The sequence below is a fragment of the Carassius auratus genome, chromosome 32, assembly GCF_003368295.1.
Source record: "Carassius auratus strain Wakin chromosome 32, ASM336829v1, whole genome shotgun sequence".
Classification (NCBI taxonomy): Eukaryota; Metazoa; Chordata; class Actinopteri; order Cypriniformes; family Cyprinidae; genus Carassius; species Carassius auratus.
The window spans coordinates 13,209,398-13,231,565 of NC_039274.1; the positions used below are offsets into that span (position 1 = coordinate 13,209,398).

Below are 22,168 nucleotides of genomic sequence, written 5' to 3' on the forward strand. Positions count from 1 at the left end.
TGTCAGATTTCTAATCTCTTGTGTAATTAAATGTTACAGAACAGCGATAGGTTCTCATTGTAATTTATTTACACAGACTTGGCTATATTATCGGTTTTAACCAGGGCTTGAAAACGAAAAAAAAAAAAAAAAAAATCGGTTCACTCATAGCAGAATCAATATTTTAACGTTTCTGTTCCTGCGTTCCTCTGATATTATTACCGTTCCAAAACCGGTTTGGGTGGAAGAAATACCAGTTTATAATATTATTTTTTTTAAACAATATTATTTGCCTATAATTTGCCTAATATAATAATAATAATAATAATAATAATAATAATAATAATAATAATAATAACAATAATAATAATAATAATAACAACAACAACAACAATAAAAGTACAGCGTTAGCCAATAACCAGCTGCACTTAGCCACAGCCAATACAGCATCATCTTTTCTAGATTTTAGGTTTTTAAAAATATATCAACACTTTAAAGACATCAAAGTATTTTTAAGAGATTTAAAAATGTTTGCTGCATTGTAAAAAAACAAAACAAAAACAACAACACTTGAATAAGATTGGGTTTTGAGAGTGAAAAAAAAAAACACTTAAGTCGAGCCTCACGTCGCATTTTAGTATGAAGCGAAATGTTTACAAACATTATAAAACTAACTATTATTAAATACTAAAATTATTAGTTTCTCTCCAAAACAAATCTTGTAAAGTTTTGGCTATAAAAACGTCAATCCAAAAACAAATTAAGGTGAAGCTGATGCCTACCTCTCCCATTCGGCACAAATCCAAATGTTTCAACGTTCCCAATGTATCAGGATGCTAAAATATGATTATATAGTGATTGTACTTTCGTCAACATAAAACATCATAGGCCTACTTCAAATCGGCTCTATCAGCAGTGAGGCACAGTCACGCTGAACGCAACATTTTGTACAACGGAGCAGTGTAACTTTGTTTTTTAACTATTTTATTTTGATAATGAACATGCTTCAGTATAGCAAAATGATTTGATGAGTTCACAGCCAAGCGGACATTTCACTCGTTGGCTTCAGCTCACATATGCATTGGATGTACTACTGGAATTTGTGATTGGTTAACAGCAAATTTCAAATATTAAATGGAACAATAAAATAAAATGTTATTAACTGGTTAATGGCCATTTAAATTTTTCGATTCTGTTCGGAACTATAAAATTTAATTTTGTTTCCGTTTCTGGTTCTGTTCCTGTTAAAATTTCTTTGTTTCTGTTTTTCGTTTTCATTCCTTGAACCGGTTCAGAGCCCTGAATATTAACAAATTAGCTTTACAGGGGGAGCTGCATGGATTATATACTGTATAGACATGAAACTTGGTACACAGTGTAGTAATTCAACACCGCAGCAAACGTATTAGTTAACCTACCCCTTCATTGTTTAATATGTGAACCAGGAGGCCATTTCCACATCCAAGATCCACAAAGGACTGTTTGGTTGTTGTTCCCTTTTCAGTACGCTCTTCACCCCATAAGACCTGCACAGGTGACAGTAAAATAAAAAGTCAATAAAACTTCAACAGTAAATAAGATGTTTATGAGTCAGTAAGTTTAACATGCACAATATATACACATTTCCACAACTTTCTACAAACCCGATTTAAAAAAAAGTTGGGACACTATACAAATTGTGAGTAAAAAGGAATTGAATAATTTACAAATCTCAAACTTATATTTTATTCACAATAGAATATAGATAACTTATCAAATGTTGAAAGTAAGACATTTTGAAATGTCAAGCCAAATATTGGCTCATTTTGGATTTCATGAGCGCTACACATTCCAGAAAAGTTGGGACAGGTAGCAAAAAGAAACCAGAAAAGTTAAATGTACATATAAGGAACAGCTGAAGGACCAATTTGCAACTTATTAGGTCAACTGGCAACATGATTGGGTATAAAAAGAGCCTCTCAGAGTGGCAGTGTCTCTCAGAAGTCAAAATGGGAAGAGGATCACCAATTCCCTCAATGCTGCAGTGAAAAAATAGTGAAGCAATAGGAGAAAGGAGTTTCTCAAAGAAAAATTGCAAAGAGTTTAAAGTTATCATCATTTACAGTGCATAATAGGGCTGGGCAATATGGAGCAAAAATATCTCTCTATATTTTGCTATATCTTGATATATGATATACATCTCTATTTTTACAGGAAAAATAACCCCCAAAAAAACAAATAAAAATATGCCAAATATTAGGGCCCTATGAAATGTTTTATTTTATCTTAACCATATGTTTTATTGTTACCTAATTCTGTTTTTTTAGCATGTGTAATTATTTAAATGGATAAAAACAACTTAATTTGTAAAAAAAAAAAAAAAAAAAAAAAAAAAAATTCTTAATATAGCCTTATGAAAAGTTTTCCCCCCCTCTGAAATTCTGTGTATTTACATTTTTCTGATTATCAAATGAAGGCATAAAACATTCATTTAATTTATCTTTTAATTATTGAAAATTAAGCAAACTTTATTTTTGGGTAAACAAAGGGGATTTACTATTAAAAATAAAACATGGAAGAAATGTTTGTGAGAAATGTTGTGCTCCTCAGTCCCCAAATGTTTACAGACTGTTATAAAAAGAAGAGGGGATGCCACACAGTGGTAAACATGGCCTTGTCCCAACTTAATCAACTTATTTTATTTTAAAATAGTTTTTGTTTGTTTGTGCCCACTGCTGTGTGCGTGCGTGCACTTTGGATGGGTTAAATGCAGAGCAGATTTCGGAGTATGGGTCACCATACTTGGCTGAATGTCATGCCACTTTCACTTTTCTGAATAAAATATTGAAATTTGTAACTTCCACATCATTGCATTCTGTTTTAATTCACAATTTGCACAGTGTCCCAACTTTTTTTGGAATCAGGTTTGTATATGGTCTTTCATTCATGAACTGTCAGTTATTAAATATTCTTAAAGATATTTACAGAACATTGAGGGTGAATCTTTGATTAAAAAAATAATAATAATAAAATAAATAATAATAATAATAATAATAATAATAATAATAAGCATCAAACAATCAGTAGTTCAACCAACCAACAGATATGTAGCAATTGCAACATCTTCAAAGACAAACTTCTCTGGATCAGTAACTTCAGGCCAGACCTTAAAAAAAAAAAATGAAGTACTTTAGATCCAAGCAAACAACAAACACATTTTAAGGATAGTATATGAGACTAAAACCCTGGGACCATCACAACATACAAATGATCTGTAGTCCTCCATTACATACAAGGCTTACCACAGACGTTGGAAACCTTGTCCCCAGCCAGGCATGTACTGGCCATCGGGACTACCGGGAGATTCCCGGTGGGCCGCGGTCTGGTTGGGCCGGTGCGTTGTGTATTTTGTTCTTAAATCATTATTAATCGCAAATATATTCGTAAGTATATTGTTGTATAGTCCAATTCCGGCCTCATGTGTCTCTCTCATGGAGCCGCATGATGCTGATGCGAGCTGCGAGACGTGATGTCACGTGTTCACTGCTCATTGGCCAATCAGAATCAAGTTCTAGCCTTGAAAAGCGGCCGCATTACAACTGCAACAAAATTCAATATGTTAAATAATAAAATATCTAAGCGTAAAGGAGGGGCAGAAGGTTGAGAGAGAGAAAAAGAAAAGGACTTGAGGCAGATGCTACCAAATGTGTCAAGATAAATAAATTATTTGCTTGAAGGCAAAAGACTTAAGTGAAGATATCAGCAGGGTGGGACTTGACTGCTGAGGTGAGACAGAAATGTAATGATACACGTAGGCTACTGCATTGTTTTGTTACAAAAAGTTAGTATATTCCAGCTGTAATACGCCACCACTCACTGATCCATATAAATTACATTTAAAATTCTCAGCTCTCAGGTTCTGTCCATTTTATTAAAAAATTCAGACCATACTGTTTTGGCGTTAGAAAATGTGACGTGACAGATCGCTTTCCGATCATCTGTTACTTTCTGTTTAAAGATAAAGTACAACTTACTGAAATGTATATATATATGCCTCATAAATAATATCGATCAATCAGTCAGTCAAAACAGCAGGAGAACAATTGTCACAGAACGTTACATTTACCTCAAGAAATCCAATTAAACACCATAGCAGGCAAGTTGAGAAAAATAGCAATAAGGAGTATTTCGCTAAATATGTGCACTATGGTACATATTTATTATATTTTCATCTGTCATTAAATAATTATTATAATGAAAACTGCATTATATTTTAACTAGTTATTTTTAACCTTTAATAATACTAGCTGATGCTCTATGTATCTGTATGTTTACAGCATTTATGTGAGATATATTTTTTCATATTGTAATCAATTGAGAAAAAAAATCTCTTAAAGTGCCAGGGAGAAGCCTTATACCTACTGTCGGTCTGTGTCATTGTGAACATAAGACAAAGAGAAATAACTCACTTGAATAACAGCTTTAACAAGGATATATATGAATGTATATGTGTGTGTGTGTGCGCGTGTGTGTGTGTGTGTGTGTGTTTGTATGCATGTGTGTGTATATAAGGGTTGTTTGGCGTGTGTGTGTGTATATGTGTTAAGTGAAGTGTTTTACATTTAATTATGCAATATCTGTACCTGAAAACGGTGCTATTTATGATCTTTTTTTCTTATTTTATTACTGACTTCACTTGTCTTCATTAATGTTTGTAACTTAATAGTTAGTGTTTATTGTGGTATTGAAATTGGAATTGTGAAATGAGATTGCAGCTTATTTACAAAGAAAACAATAGCAATTTTATTTTTATGTATTTATTTTTGGCAGGGCACGTACAGTTTTGAACCCTAGCATTGAGCTCTGCATTTGAATATATAAGCCAGTCTACTTCAAGAATTTTTAAAGGCCTTTGATTATGTTAAGAAAAATTAATTATAAACCACTACACAACGTTCTTTGTCTTAATTACTCTTTTATTTTATTGTAGATCAGTGGTCTTTATAAATCACGTTTACAGTAGATCAGTGGTCTTAATAGCCTATAAGCAGCTAACAGGTCAGAGGTAATTTGTGTAAATTAATATAAAAAAAGTTGCAGCACATGCAATATAGTTACAGCAGAAATTGTGTACCATAAGCATTAATATTTCTATTAGAATAATAAGCAGCACATAAATTAAGACCTTTATATATTTAAAATAAAGCCTGATAAAATAATTTGCAGTTTCTTTTGTTTTTTTTAATAGTTTTTTCTTGGTATTGATAGTAATACATTCTAATCATAATTTTACATGCAGATTAATGTATGTATAGACATGTAGTGTGTGTGTGTGTGTGTGTGTGTGTGTGCGCGCTCATGAATAGTGGGCCGGTATGGATGAAGTCCAGGGCTGATTTTTCGTCCCAGTCCAGCCCTGTCCCCAGCCAGCTGTTTTTTCGTTGTTTTTGTGTATTTTATATATATATATATATATATATATATATATATATATATATATATATATATATATATATATATATATAAATAATAATAAACCGCTGTGACTCAAGCACTGACGGACCAAAGAGCGCGCATTTCGACTTTTGCAGTAAAAACGTCTAAAAAAAAATATAAATTCTCAGAAAATGCATTTAATACCAATATATTGAAACGTCTGTTACATATGTGCATGTCGTTGATAGCCCTGAAGACACCTAGCAATGATATACCTTTAGTGGTAGTATACCTTTAGTTGAGTCTTCGTAGCGCGCTAAGAGACAATGTTATCCAGAAACGCAGCCCAGGTATGATGCGTTTCATGTGTAATGGAGATTCCATTGCAACAAAATATTTGAAGATCAAGCTATTAAAATCTGTATTATGTATATGCACAGATAATATAACAATAGGCTATATTAGTCAATATATTTTTTTAGGTTAAGCAGTGATTGGATAAAGTTTTTTATTTAACATTTTTAATTTAAGGCCCACCCACAATTGGTCTGGCCCATACAAAACTGGAATCTTGGCGCCGTGCCTGGGCCTCACTGAGCTGTGCGTAACGCCCACAGATTTGAAGTGAACAAGACAGAGGCTGTCCTGTACTGTATGAAATGGTCAACTCTGTGGCGATGCATGTGCAAAACAGAATTAACTAATCATAAAGTCAATCAGGATACATAACACAGCCTACTAAAGGCCTACACTAACACCCTCCCAAGAATCCCCCCGCCCCCCCACAATTTAGTTCCCACATCCCTGAGGCTTATGGATATAATTCAAACTAAATTATTGTATTTTATAAACTTAGAAAACAGTGAAAATAAGTATATGTATTAAAAGAGCTGTCATGACATGGGCAATTAAACTTCAACATTTTTGTTTTTAATCTTAAATTATACTAACGATTAGATACTTAAAGGATAAGTGTAACAGACTTTCATTCTTAGACAGTTGCACTTCTTGCTAGCGACATTACTTGCAGTCTTGTATTTATTTTTATTTTATTCTATTTATTGATGACTTTGTTTGAATCTCTCAACATTTTACAATGGTAGCCATGTGGTGAATACAAAAATAAGAAAGAAACTAAATTACAAGTCACTTGCAATCAACACTTGCAGTCTCCGCTACATGTCACGTTGCAATCAACACAAACCCCGCATGTTGCCAATGGAGACAAGAAGCTGTGGCAGTGATTAAATGATTAAAATTTAAATTAATACTAAAATGTACAGGGTCCTGCAAGAAAAAGACAAGACCCACAAAAACAACCCCAGCAGTATATGAATGCAATGCACAATCCCCTTTCTCCTACCCCTCCATTTTGCGCTTTCAGTTGAAGGGTAGGGGTGTCTGGATTCTCTTTTTATTTGAAGGGTAGGGAAAGGTCAGACAGCCCTTCAAACAGAAGATTTTTCAGGACCATGCTTCAAACGAAGGGGTATGAATTATCTCTGCAAAATGGCTGCCTGAGCGAACAAAAAGACACAAATGTAAGCATTTTTGTCATTAATAAAGATTTTTACAAAAAAGTTTTCATTTGTTTTATGCTACATTCAATCGTGAGTTCATATAAACGGTCAGGTTACTCAAAGAAATGTTTGCATTAATATGGTGTAATGTATTAAAGGTCCCGTTCTTCGTGATCCCATGTTTTAAACTTTAGTTAGTGTGTAATGTTGTTGTTAGAGTATAAATAATATCTGTAAAATTCTATAGCTTTAAAGTTCAATGCCAAGCAAGATAGTTTAACAATTCGCCTACATTGAACGACCAGTTTGGACTACATCCCTCTACTTCCTGCAGTAATGACGTCACTAAAACCATTTTTTGACTAACCTCGGCCCACAGGAATACACAAAAAAGGGGGTGTGGTCTTGTGCTCGCATGGAGGAGGAAGAGTTGCGTTTAAAGAGTGTGTTTGTCGCAATGTCATTGAAACGCTGTTATTTTCATCTTGAAATCCAATCACCTTTGTTTGGGCTTCCCAGGGACACTGTACTTAGAGTTAAGCATAAATTGTAACCATTGATCTCTGTTCCCAAAAATTATAATCCACATGTAAAACTATGTGCAGCACATTTTGCTGAGGACAGCTTCCTCAATCTCAATCAGTTTAATGCCAGATTCGCACAAAGATTATTCTTGAAAGATGGAGCAGTTCCCTCTTTATCTGGATAAGACGTTGTTTATGGACCACAACTGTTAAGTGTATTTTATTATTTAAGTTGGTGCGTTTAACAGTTTCTATAACTTATTACACAACGGGCAACGCTGTTTAGCTTTGTTGACTAGATGGTAGGGCTGTGCAAAAAAATCAAATGCGATTTTCATGCGCATCTCATCAGTAAAAGGCATTCTATGATTAGAGGCACATCTCGAGCATGTGAATTCAGATCAGGATTGCCAGGTTTTCAAAACAAATCCTGCCCACTTGCTTCTCAAAACTTGTCCGAAACTAGCCCAACCACTTTTTATGAGGGCAACGTGCACTCAACTGGTGTCGAATCACAACACAGGAACCGCTGGCACAATCAGAAATCATTACGTATTTCTGAAGGAGGGACTTTATAGAACAAGTAAGTAGGGCTGCACGATATTGGGAAAAAATGACATTGCGATATTTAATCTTTATGCGATATATTGCGATATTTTATCTTACAAACAAATGGGGTGAGCACACTTACATTCTCATTTTAAATTATTTAAACGTCGACACCATCGTGTCAATTGATTAATATGCGCGAGGGAGAGAGAGCAAGACAGCACTCGTGTTGTTTGAAAACGGCTCGCTCTCTCTCGGTCTCTCTCAATTCAATTCATATTGCTTTATTGGCATTAGGGATGCACCGAAATTTCGGCCACCGAAAATTTTCGGCCGAAAATGGCCTATTCGGTTTTTGGCCGATAGACTTTTATCACCGAAACAACACGGCCGAAATGCTGTGATGACGCAAACAGAAACCGCGACCTGCACGTGCACCTGCAAAGCGCAGACCAGGAGCTCCACGCGACATTCACTTAACACCAGTGAGAACATTCTCTCTCTTCGTATTCCTTTATTCGCAGCACTAAAACGTCTCCTAACAAAGAAATTAAGACGGACCACGAAGTAAAAACAAAGAAAAGTACAGTCTTATAGAGTCTGTTAGCACACGTCTCACTGAGATCTTTTCGGATCCTCTGCGCTTCATCGCGAATGTGCTTGATCCGCGTTATAAAGACCATTACTTAGATGCGGAAATAAGGCAGCGCGCACGAGAAATGATCCAGGCCGCGCTGTATGCGGAGAACCCGCGTGGAGACGGAGAAGCGCCAAGCGCAGAAAAAAAGACTGGTCTCTGCACCAGATGAGTGGCATGCACCATCGTTGTCTGATATGGTCAGTGGAATTCTGCAAGAAAGTGCCTCAAATAATAATAATACGTTGGCTATTTTGATCTTAGGCTACTATATATAATATACACACACACACACACACAAACATATATACATACATAATATCAGATTGTAGCCATATTTATGCTAGATTTTCTGCTAGATTTCTGCTTTAATTTGATAAAAAAATTTATTTATGCCCTGGCCCTATTTAAATACACTCTCTCAAATATTTCTCAAATGTCAGGCAGATGACAAGCTCAACTGCTCAACAGCTAGATGGTTATCTGTCTGAAGTCCCCATCCCAGAAGTGATAACAGTCTTGCCTACTGGAGAAGTGATGCACTTTCTAGTCCTACATAGAAAAATTTCAAATGCACTTCACCTAAATGCACTTTGTTTTTATGAGAGAACTGTTCATTTTAAAACCTTTCTGCAGGCCAGTAGGCCTGTACATTATTATTAAATATACACATGAGTGGGATACATTTTTAGTTTGAATTTTATTTTATACTGTGTATTGTTGCAATGTGCTTAATATTTGCATCATTTGTAATTATGTATTTGCATTGCATTTTTATGTTTGTTTTTTTAAATAAGTTGTGTAATTGTAATTATCTTTGAAACTTTAATATTAATTTATGCAATTGCAATGTCTTAATTTTAGTAAAGTTAGTACACGGACATAGCAATAAATGCAATGGTACTAATAATTGGCATAATTTCTTTCGGTGTTTCGGTTTCGGTTTTCGGCCTTGGTTTTCTCTTTTTCGGTTTTCGGTTTCGGCCAAGAATTTTCATTTCGGTGCATCCCTAATTGGCATGACATACAAAAGGTACATATTGCCAAAGCATTGTACATATCAGAATAGAAACAAAACTAAAATACATATATATTCATAAGAGAAAAAAAAGAAAAAATAATTACATGCAAAATAAATCCATATACATTTCTATAAACATTGATGGTACTTCTAATGTACTCTCTCTCGGTCTCTCTCACACGCACTCTCTCTCTAGCAGCAGCGCTCCAGCCCAGCACCGCGTCAGGCACGGTTCTGGTGTGTAAAGACACAGAAAATGCGAGGCAGCCACCACGCTTCTGGGACGCTTCAGACAACGACGCTCACGCCACGCAGCCAGTGTGCCACCGGCCTCTGTCTCTCTCGCACACGCTCTTTCTCTCTGTCTCTGTCTCTCTCTCTCTCTCTCTCTCTCTGTGTCTGTCTCACGCGCACGCGCTCTCTCTCTCTCTCGCTGTCTGTCTGTCTCTCTCTGTCTGTCTGTCTGTCTGTCTCTCTCTCTCTCTCTCTCTCTCTCTCTCTCTCTCTCCGTCTCTGCTCTGTCTGTCTCTCTCTCTCTCTCTTTCTCTCTCTCTCGCTGTCTCTCTCGCGCTCCCTCTCGCTCCCTCTCACTCTCTCTCGCTCCCTCTCGCTCTGCCCTGTTAACCTTGCATGTGGTTTTCAGTCCTGTCAATGATAAACTTTCACTCTATGATGGTTTAGCTGTGCAATTAATCCGCGAATCACATTCATCAAGGGCCGGGGAGCATGAATAATGGATCAACTATGACAGCCTACATCGCACATCCTGCGACGTGACTATCGTGGATTCGTACATCGCGATATCGATGCTTAAACGACACATCGTGCAGCCCTACAAGGAAGACATCAGGCCGTTTTTATGACTGTGAACACACAATATACAGATAAGTGAATTGTGTGAAAAATACTGTGTTTTTTTAAACGCAAAACATGAATACGTTATATTGCACACTGTAAACACAGAGCTTCAAAAAAACACGAAACATTAAGTTCAATTAAAAGTTCAATTAAAATTAAAACATCAAATTTGATATATAGTTATTATTTAATGTACTAAATGGCAAGCAAATGGCTATGAACACAATACACATTTTCACTTGTCCTCACATACAGCAAAACACTTAATGTGGCATACTAACGGACTAAGATGACAAAGACAATTCTTTGTGTTTTGAAATCTCACAACAGATATGTTATTGCCTCTTGCCCTTTACAGGCCTGGCATTGGCATTGGACAGTTTACTTATGTTAGTCTACCAAGGTTCAATCAAAATGTAGCAAACCTTTAATGACACTTTTCTGAATGTGTGTTTGGATTATACAAATAAATTCTACAAGAGGAAAGAAGGGTGAGCCGTACTGTGTCCCCCCACTCTGATGGAAACTGGCAATCACAGCCTGGAAATGGGAGACGCACCAGATTGCAATCTCCTCCTCATCGAAAAGAGATAAATGTACCTTGCCAAAAGACACTCCTTGGACTGAGTCTGAGTCCTGAGAGAGAAGAGGCAATAACAGCTACACTGGTTCTGAGTCAGAGTCCCATCATGGAGAGACACCAACAGAACAAGTTCGGAGTCTCTGACACATCCAGGAGTCACTAACACATCAACAAATGTTCTGTGTCTCCGGCTTCTGAAGGTATTCCTGCAACAGATCAACTTCCGTTGTGAGTCTGAGTCCTGTCAAGGAAAGGACTGCTACAGATCACCAACATTCTGAACTTCAGGCCTGTAAAGGGCAAGAGGCAATAACATATCTGTTGTGAGATTTCAAAACACTGCAGTTTAGTGATATCCGGTTCACGAACCTATCACTGTATAACCGGATCTTCTTGAACCAGTTCACCAAATCGAACTGAATCGTTTGAAACGGTTTGCATCTCCAATAAGCATTAATCCACAAATGACTAAAGCAGTTAACTTTTTTTAACGTGGCTGACAATTCCTCCCGGATATAAACCAATATCCCGGAGTAATTCATGTACTCAAACAGTACACTGATTGAACTGCTGTGAAGAGAGAACTGAAGATGAACACCGAGCCAAGCCAGATAACGAACGAAAGATGGACTCGTTCTCGATTCAAGAACCGGTTGCATCGGTCTTCGGATCACCAGAAACCGGTTGAAGAAAACGGTTTACCGGTTCTTTTGCACTCGACGTAATGACATCTTTTGCGATGATTGCCCATGATTCAAGGATTCGGTTTACCTGGGCTCATAACATTAGCACAGAATCAGTTCAGAATCAATCAAAAAAAAAAAAAAAAAAAAAAAAAAAAAACTGTTTCGTTCAGATGCTCTGTGCGTCATTCTGCTTCACGCTGAAATCAAACAACACAGGCGCAGTATCATCAGCTCCTCGGTTCTCGAATCGGACACGTCTGACAGAAGCTGTTCTTGACTCGAGAACGACTCAATCTTTTGTTCGTTATCTGGCTCGGCGTTCATCTTCAGTTCTCTCTTCACAGCAGTTCAGTCAGTGTACTGTTTAAGTAAATGAATTACTCCGGGATATTAGTTTGTTTGAACTCAGAGGGAGTGTCGGCCACATTAAAAATAAAAGTTAACAGCTTAAGTCATTTGTGGATTAATGCTTATTGGAGACGCAAACAGTTTTAAACTATTCAGTTAGATTTGGTGAACTGGTTCAAGAAGATTTCGGTTACATCAAATGATTCGTTCGCAAACCGGATATCACTAAACTGCAGTGTTTTGAAATCTCACAACAGACCCGGAAGAGAAGACAATGCTGGATAAAGTTGTAGTTTTTGCTATTTGTGGACCAAAATGTATTTTCGATGCTTCAAAATATTCTAACTGACCCTCTGAGGTCACATGGCCTACTTTGATGATGTTTTTCTTACCTTTCTGGACATGGACAGTATACTGTGCACACAGTTTCAATGGAGGGACTGAGATCTCTCGGACTAAATCTAAAATATCTTAAACTGTGTTCCGAAGATTAACGGAGTGCGTTATTAATGACATAATTTTGATTATTGGGTGAACTAACCCTTTAAGTGACACGTGATCCAAATCTCATAGCTTCGCGAGTACCCATTACTACACTATTTCGCCTCCTTAGGTTGGCGAAAGCGAATATCACTACAAATGCATTCGGTAATTTTAAAAGAATCAACTCAACAAGCAAGCAGACGAGCCCAGAACCCAGAGCTCACTTGTTTTGAGGTATTGGAGGAAAATACAACAAATTCATTATCAATAAACTATGTATATATAATTTTACATTTTAATAGTATCTTAATAAATTAAGCCATGTCAACTGTTTGTTTATCGACAGGAGGAAAACGCTTAGCAAGTAATTGCGGGTGTTCCGATCAGGATCAGAAAGCAGTATCTGCCGATCCATTTAATTCCCGTGTCAACTGCAGCTCGCATCTCACTTATTTGAAGCCATTTGCTTTTTGAGAACGAGCGTAGATTCGCTCATGCCGTTTGTGAAATGATGTCTCACAGAAACTTGTTAAAAATAACATTATCAGTTATTTAATGAAGAAATATGAATTGTACCTCACCTAAAGCATTATAATTATTTCACCAGTGCTGGACAGAGACTGCAACACTGCCGCTGCATGCGAGCCAAACCTCCTACGGCATCAGCTTAACATCGTTTTTATGAGATCAGACTTTTTAAGAGAGGTTTTGATTGGTAGCCGATCAATTGGAGCACCCCTAGAAGAGATTTTGCAGATGTGTATATTCTGATGTTCTGGCCACAGACTTGCAGATCTCATCTTTTTCTTGCAGAGCCCTGTAAGTTATTGTACTAATTTCATTTTAATTGTTTAATCACCACAAAAGCTTCTTGTCTTCATTAGCAACACGCACGATTTGTGTCCACTGCAAGTGACATCGCAGGTGGCGGAGAGTGCAAGTGACACTGTAATTTAGTTTCTTTTTTTCTTGACTTCATCATCTGCTACTGTAAAACGTTAAGAGATTCAAACAAAAAGTAAAAAAAGACTGCAAGTGACGTTGCTAGTGGAAGCGCAAGTGTATTAGTAGCCAGACCCTCTTGTTTTTTTGATAGCACCACATAGAGTTCAATTCACATTTCAAACAAGTGGCTTATTTACGGTTACAGTTTTGATATTAGGAAGTATTTCAACAATCTTCTTACAAAATTATACACATCACAGGTAAGAATCATGCAGAGAGGTCAAAAGATGACTGATGAGTCTTCCAGATGATTGATTTTGATATACCCTTTACTAACTTTGTTCAAAAGTTCTTTGTAATAATTTATTAGTCAAGACAGAAAACTAATGAAGACAGACTGGGAGCTCCATGCAAAAATAAATTTGACCTGCCTACCGGGAAAAGTCTTGGCTTTCCCTAAGGCACAGTCGAGATTAAACGAACCAAAAAATAAATAAATAAATAAATAAATGTCCTCACCTTTACTAATGCTTTGTATTTTTCTTTCAGCTGGTGGTAGAGGATACCATATTTCTCCACAGGTATGAGCGAAAGGGTACTTTTAAACTCACTGGTCTTGCTCTCCAGAGCCCAGCGTGATAGTTTAGGCAAGAGTTTAGTATAGAGCCAGGAGAGTTTAGGGTAAGCTACTCCATCACTCCACCAGTGCTCAGGTGTCAGAGCGTGAAGAGAAAACATCCTGTAAATGTGACCCGGCAAAATAAGTCACTGACATTTCCACATTCCAGAACAATCTACAATAAAAGTATAAACACAATTCCATTATAAATTATAATTAAGCATTTTAATTATTCACATTGTCATACACAATCAAGAGAATGCTTTCACACTGAGCAAATGTAGCAAAACTATTTAATTAAAAAATATATATATTTTAGTAAACTTAAAATCTTTGCATGGTGGGGGAGCTGCCATGGAGACCTGCCACTAGACCAGTTACCACTAGAGGCAGTTGCCACTCAACCGGTCACTGCAAAAATAGATAAATATAACTAGACTGTCTGCTTGCTAATGTGAATCAATCACAGTGTAAACAGAGAGACATGTTGTGGGAGGCATGACGCTTAGGTGGAATTGCAAGGTACACTGTATGTTTGCCTACATTCATCAAATGGAGTCTAAACACATGAGATGTTGTGGGAGGTGAAAATCATTTAGTTAATGCTGAATAATGTCCTATAGTACATACCATTTAGCTCCCACTGGAAACAGTGGATATAGTCATTTTATTTAGGGTAAAAATGATGCAATTATTTATTATGTAAGGTACTAAAGAATAGACAGAAACCAGGGCCTATACAATGAAGCCGATTTAACTGGCTAGCCAGGGGCCCGTTTTTCGTACGTGGGTTATTAAATCCATGATGAAATGTCACATTCAAGATAATATCATGCTAATCAGGATCTGATTCATTCAGTTCTTCGAACATTCCTGCTGTTGATGATTAGTATGGCTTTATTAAGTTTTCAGAGATAATTGTGCATTCATGGGTTGGTTTAAATGGGGTTATGTATCGATACTCGAAATCATGATCAGCAATGCAGCGACTGGCCGACGGCTAGACAGCAACGTAATGACATCATATAATTAAAAAAAAGACACCTGATGAAAAACTTGACAAATATCTGGACTTTTAGAAGGAAACAGCCTAGCAAACATAACTACATATATGTTATTTGTAAAGGCTTTACATTTTCATTTCAATGTAGTAATTAGCAGTTCATTTAATTTTACATTTCAACAGATTTGTTACGTGACAGCATTAATGCTCTCAAGATCATAAGGGTCAAGATCATGTTATCTGCATCTCCTGTGCTCCATCAAGCAACTCCCATAATAGCGGTCATCACTCAAATTAATGCACAACTCTACATTATCTTTATAGCATGTGTGTAAGACTAATACAATTATGAAGTAATTATTTTGACATATATATATTTCAGTGTCTATAGTATTAAAGACTACACAAAATTATCATCTATAAATTATTATAATTTTTTTATTATTGTCCCTAGATCAGTAGGATACTCAGCAGGTTTAATGTTACGGACCTGTTGCTAGGACATCTGGGATGAGAACCAATTAATCCAAGATCAAGCCAAATCGTCAAAAATCTAATCCAAACGGAGTTAGCGACGTATGAAGAACTGAACACAGTAAATTTCAAGTCAAGTCAACTTTATTTTTATAGTGCTTTAAACAATATTGATTGTGCCAAAGCAGCTTTACAGTGTCAGAAAAGAGAACATGTATATAAAAAAAAAATAACTATTCCAAAATGTTCTTACTCTTTTCATTCATGGCTCCATACAATGGCTGGAAGTTGCCTCACTTTCAGTACCCCGGAGACTCCACAGGGTTGAAACCATAGACTGTATAAAAACATTGATGTAATGTCCGTGATGTCAACCGTAGACTCCTGAAGTATGTTTTTGAACCCTAAAGTGTACAGAGCGGGCCGTCGCCATCTTTGCAGCGCGTCACCGCGTGAGTCTTCCGGACAACCAAAATGGGCAAAAAGGTTGGAGCTACTTGCTGAAGCCATGCCCAACCTAGCACAATGGCAGTGTGAGCAGCGGCAATCCACCGGTCACTCAAGTGACCATGCCTTTAATTATGCAGAACTTTAAGTCTAAATATAATTTAAACGGATGAGTTATAAAAAAAATAATAATAATAATAATTCACCCCCCACACAGTTGTCATGAAGGACAAAATTAGCCATTTAGACCGAAATCTTTTTTTTGTACCGGGCTGTAAACATGTTTTTTTTCTGCTGTAAAGTTGGGCATTTTAACATCTACAGGACTGACTCCCTTTTGCAGCCAGCCTCAAGGGGCGAGTGGATGAATTGCAGTTTTAGTCACTTCCTTATTGGCCTCATGAGAGAGAACAGGAGGTCAGCGCTCGGTTGAAACCAGCAAGTCCCACAATGATAGCAGGGTCCTGCTGGCAGCTATAAGTGGGCTTTCACATGAGTTAAGTAAGTTCTCTGCCAATTTCTCCCAGGAGTTTAGATCTTTCAACGAATGATTTCAGTCTTTGGAGGAAAGGCTAACTCATAGCGACTCTGTTTTTTATTTTGTCTGTATAATAAATAAAAAAAACTTGGGAAAAAAAAAATTCATAAAAGAGAAAACATTGTCTGCACTTTCCCCTTTTTACACATTTCAACGTAGCCACCGCCCACTCCCCACCCTAAGAACCCCCCCAGGAGGATTAGAAACTATCAACAGTCTTTGTATACAATTATACTAAAGATGCACATAGTAAAAATAAATAAATAAATATATAAATAAATATATAAAATACATACATACATACATACAGATATGCATCCAAAACAGTGCACACATATACTGGATCAAAAATCGTTTCAATGTTTACATATCCATGATTTATAAAATTAGTCAGAATCTAGAGAGGACATAGCTTCATAAAGATTTAGAATAGTGTCCCAAATTTTATAAAATTTATCCATTGAGCCCCGAGTAGAATATTTCTATTTTTTTTAAGTGAAAGGAATGACATCAGATCCTTTAGCCAAGAGGTATTTGAGGGAGGGGCTGGACACTTCCAATGCAACAAGATGCACCTTCTAGCTATCAGAGAGGCAAAGGCAATAACCTCTGCTTTCTGCCTTGTGATAGAAGACAAGTGAGAAACACAGAAGATGGCAACTATGGGACATGGAGATAAAGAAACATGCAGAGCCCTAGACATGAAGTCAAAAAAAGATGCCCAAGATGAGGCCAATTTTGGGCAGCTAAAGAACGTATGAGTGTGATCAGCGGGAGAGAAGGAGCATCTGGTACAGGAGTCTTTTGTTTGTTGAAACAATTTATGAAGTCTAGCTTTGGTCAAATGTATTCGATGCAAGACTTTTAGCTGAATGAGACTTAGCCGAGCAGATACAGTGGTAGAGTTAACTCTAGCAAGAGCCTCAGACCATAGCTCTTGCGATAACTGGATTTGCAATTCATTCTCCCAAGTTATCTTCAAGCAGTAGATAATATGTACTAGACTAACATAGCATGAATAGAGTATATACGACTACCACCTGTAGAAGTTGACAATTTCTCAAGCAGAGATTTTTCAGGTTAATAGAGGGAAACTGGGGAGGGTGGTTTTGACAAAATTACGGAGTTGAAAATACCTGAATAAACCTGTAGGGTGCAAGTTAAATTTGGAAGTAAGATTGGTAAATGTTGCGAAAGAATTATCAATAAATAAATCTGAAAAACAAAATGTGCCCTTATCGCGCCATCTTTTAAAGGTGTGAACAATACCTGGGTGCAAAAACAAATGATGATTGCAAATAGGACTTGAGATGGATAGTGACTCTAAATGAAAATGTTGTCGAAATTGTTTCCAAATTTTTGATGTCGATAACACAATGGGATTTTTAGTATAACTAGAGGGACGCAGAGACAAAGGAGCAAAAACCAGTGCAGGGAAGGAAGAAGAAAGGCAAGTAGCAGCTTCTAGAGTGCACCAGTTGACCTCCGACGCATAACACCATAAGACAATCTTAGAAATATTAACGGACCAGCAATAAAAATTAAAATTAGGCAGGGCTAGACCTTTGTCACATTTGTTTAGTTGACGGATAGATCTATTAACCTTAGGATTCTTACCTGCCCAAATGAATGAAGATAGAATTTCATCTAAGCATTTAAAAAAAGATTTGGGTAGAAAAAAAGGGAGATACTAAAAAAGAAATAAAAGTCGTGGCAAAACATTCATTTTAATGGTCTCCACTCTTCCTACTAGAGAAAGAGGCAGGCTACCCCTATGAATCCCACATATAGACGGGAGATGTTTTTAAGGCGATAGAAAGAGGCTCATAGCTAAGGCAAAGAGCAGAGGAGAGAGAGGGCAACCCTGCCGTGTCCCGCGGAAGAGGGGAAAGAATGATGAACTATCAGCAGTTTTAACACTTGCAGAGGGAGCAGTGTATAAGAGGCGAATCCATGAAATAATATTATTCCTGAAGCCAAATTTTTTTTAATGCAGTGAACAAATAATTCCATTCGACATGATCAAATGCTTTTTCAGCATCAAGGGAAATGATCATTTCAGAGTTAGTAGAAAGAGATGGACTAAAAAGAATGTTTAGCAAACGCCGGATATTAGGTGACATCTGACGTCCCCTAATAAACTCCGACTGATCCTTAGATATAATATCAGGAAGACATGGATCTATGCGCTTTGCCAGCACCTAGGGTGACCACTTGCTAATAAGCCCAAGGGGGGACAAGGGGTATGATTCTAAGGGACAATGTGGGACACTGCCTTGCGCGGCAGTGCCCCCACCCCATGGGCAGACTCACTGATAGTGGTTTACCCATTTCTAGCACATACCACCTTACATGGTACATTAATAATGCCCTATTCCCCTAAACGTGTGTAATTGCTGATGTATGCTCATGACAGATTTGACAGATGCACTTCCACTTACAATTTACTTTAGCTATTTTATTTATTTTTCATTACAATTTATTCACTTTAAATAAATTATAGGATTAAAATGAATTGTAGTTGCTCTGCTCAACACCACAGGAACAGTAAAAAAAAAAAAAGTCTAAACTCACAACTCCAGACGGAACGAGAAGGGGGAGAAAGGATGGAGAACTTACATGTTAGCAAAGGCAGGAACATGAAAAAAAACAAATCAGTTTGAAACAGGACACACCTTCTCTTTTTTAATTGATGATGGCGGTGCCTCACTTTCTCCATTTTTTGAATTGAAAAGCGTGCATCTAAAAGATCCTTCCCAGTGTGTCTGGTATGCACGTTCGTGCGCTGTCATGACAACAAAGAAAAAGTTGACAACAACCTAGTCAGCAGTTCAACTGAGGGGTGGGTGTAGCAACAGCGTGCTGAACTGTCAAGTAATGTTCGTTTGGCTGCCTGGGACTCGAAGATATAGAGCGACCAACTTTTTTTGAGCAAGCATTGATTATGCATGACAGTCTCAATTTGTGGGACGAATGAATTGGGCTTCAAACACTGTGCGCGCACGCACTATGCGGGACGGGTGGTCACCCTACCAGCACATTTGCTAGAATTTTTACGTCTGCATTCAATAAACTGATAGGTCTATAGCTATTGCATAAAGTTCGGTCTTTATTTTTTATTTTTTAATAGAAGGGAGATAGATGCTTGATTCAATGCTCGTACTCAAATGACTCCTTGTATATATATATATATATATATATATCAAACAATAAGGGGGCTAACTGCACTGAAAATTTCTTATAAAAATCTAAGGGGAAGCCATCAGGAAGCCATCAGGCCCTGGAGCCATGTTACACTGCATAAGATCAATGTAAGTGTTGATTCCATCTAAAGAGCTTCATCCAATGTCTCCTGTATTAATGTATTAATAGTAGGTATATTTAAATAATGTAAAAAAGACTCCATAAAGGAGTCAGAAGGAGGTTGAGAAGTATAGAGACTGGAATAAAAGGAGGAAAAGACAGTTAATTTTTTGAGGATCAATAACAAGCTTATTAGAATGGTTATCATAAATCTGTGTAATAAAGCGGGATGCGAACTGATGTTTAAGCTGGGAAGCAAGAAGACGGCCTGCTCTGTCCCCATATTCATAATACGTGGCTTTACTTCTTTTAAGTAAATATTCTGCTTTATTTGTTGAAAGCAAATCAAATTCAGTTTGCAACTTCAAACGTTTCAACTAAGATTTGGGATCGCTGGAATACTGGCTATCCACCTCTAGGATTGAACGGATAAGCTCTTGCTGACAAGATTTTCTAACCTTAGCTAAGTGAGCAATAAAAGAAATTATTCTGCCATGAATAAACACTTTAAATGTCTCCCATAAAAGAGAAGCAGAGACTGATTCAGTTTTGTTAGTCTCAATGAAAAAAGTCAATATTTTTGGATAAAAATTCACAGAAATTAGTTCTGGCAAGAAGTCCTCCAACGAATTTCCACTGAGGTCGGCTCTTAAAAGCAGGTAAAAAAGAAATATGTGGGGCATGATCGGAAATAACAATGGCTGAGTAATCTGAAGAAATAACTGAAGAAAGCAGGGCTTTGTCAAGAAAGAAGTAATCGATCCAGGAGTAAACCTGGTGCACACTACAGAAAAACGAAAATACTTTATCAGAAGGATGTAAAAAGCCCCAGGGGTCTACACAGCCTATTTGGATTGTAAGTGAAATTAAAGACCTGGACATAGTGGAAGATGTAGATTTAGACAGATTTATCCAGATTATTATCGATAACACAATTAAGGTCCCCTCCAAAAATAAGGTGATGGGTATCAAGATTTGGATTTTTGAGAAAAGCGAGCGCATAAAAGCAGGGTTGTCCCAAATAGGGGCATATACATTTACTAAAACAACAGGGGTATGGAAAAGAACACCACTGACAATTACAAAGCGTCCTTCAGGATCTGAGATTACTTGCTTTGCTAGGAACATAACTCTTATATGTATCAAAATTGAAGTACCTCTGGATTTGCTATTAAAACTAGAGTGATACGCTTGACCAATCCATTGTTTACACAATCTGATGTGATCACCTGTGCGCAAATGCGTTTCCTGGAGAAATATAATATCAGAGGACAGTGTTTTTAGATGTTAAAAAAACTCTGGAACGTTTAATTTGGCCGTCTAACCCACGTACATTCCATATAATTAATCTAATATTGTGCACAACCCCTCCCCCCTTTGAGCCAACAGGGGTCTTATTCATAGAACTGCAAAGGAGAACATAATGAACTTAATTGGGGGAAAAATTATTTTTTATTTTAGCATCAAGACGGTTAACGTGTGAAAAACAAAATTAAAAGCCAAATAAGACAAAATAATCCTCCATCAAACACAACCCCAGAACATAGAGAACAAAAACACAAATATATTCAAAAACAACAAAAGAAAGACCCTACTGATACTCGTCCACTTAGACATGGCGAGTTGCCAGAGTAAAAAGTTATTGCAACTGATTAAGTAGTGGAGTTGACTCAGACTAATATTAAAATTATATATATATATTTATTAGGGGTGTAACGGTTCACAAAATTCACGATTCGGTACGTTTTGGATACAGCAAAAATTTCAAAACATCTCAACTTTTCAGAATGCCGCAAGCGCACCACGGGTCATGTGACAAGAACTAACCAATCAGCTTCATCCTTTCTCGTAACAACGTTGAAAGTTCAGCCAAGATGAAGGAACAGCTGATCATAGTTGTATATGGATTGCAATTTTGAAATAAATTTAGTAGCAGAGCTAGCCTACTGCAAGCGTTTTTTAGAGCTGCAAATCCATTTATCCTTTGCTGAAATTTCTGCGTCTTCATGGAGAGAGCACGTCATGGTTGCTTAGCAAAGGTAGACGCCTCAGGGGCGCAACTGCTCTAGTGCTTTGGAAAGGAGGAGAAAGACGCGCCTAGCGTTTTCCACACGTTTTTAGGCGCGATATGTGAATGGCCCCTAAGGCGCTCGCTCACTCAGCACGTGCTGAAGGCTCGTTGCAAAATGTCTAATGCATTTAACAGACCAGAAATAGAAGATCCTCCAATAACCAA

General features: G+C 37.1%; 1 protein-coding gene across 3 annotated transcripts in view; it reads right to left on the minus strand.

Moving 5' to 3' along the window:
• The window catches only part of trmt44 (tRNA methyltransferase 44 homolog), a 134,516-nt gene that overhangs the window by 102,333 nt on the left and 10,015 nt on the right, over window positions 1–22,168 (minus strand). For 2 of the 3 annotated variants that reach the window (XM_026215515.1, XM_026215514.1), the window contains exons 3-5: window positions 14,068–14,287; window positions 3,056–3,124; window positions 1,398–1,505 (exon numbers count right to left, since the gene is read on the minus strand). In XM_026215515.1, coding sequence (XP_026071300.1) covers window positions 1,398–1,505; window positions 3,056–3,124; window positions 14,068–14,287 — 397 coding nt within the window. Of the gene's footprint in view, window positions 1–1,397; window positions 1,506–3,055; window positions 3,125–14,067; window positions 14,343–22,168 lie in introns of all 3 variants that reach the window. The other variant, XM_026215516.1, reaches the window with a different exon arrangement.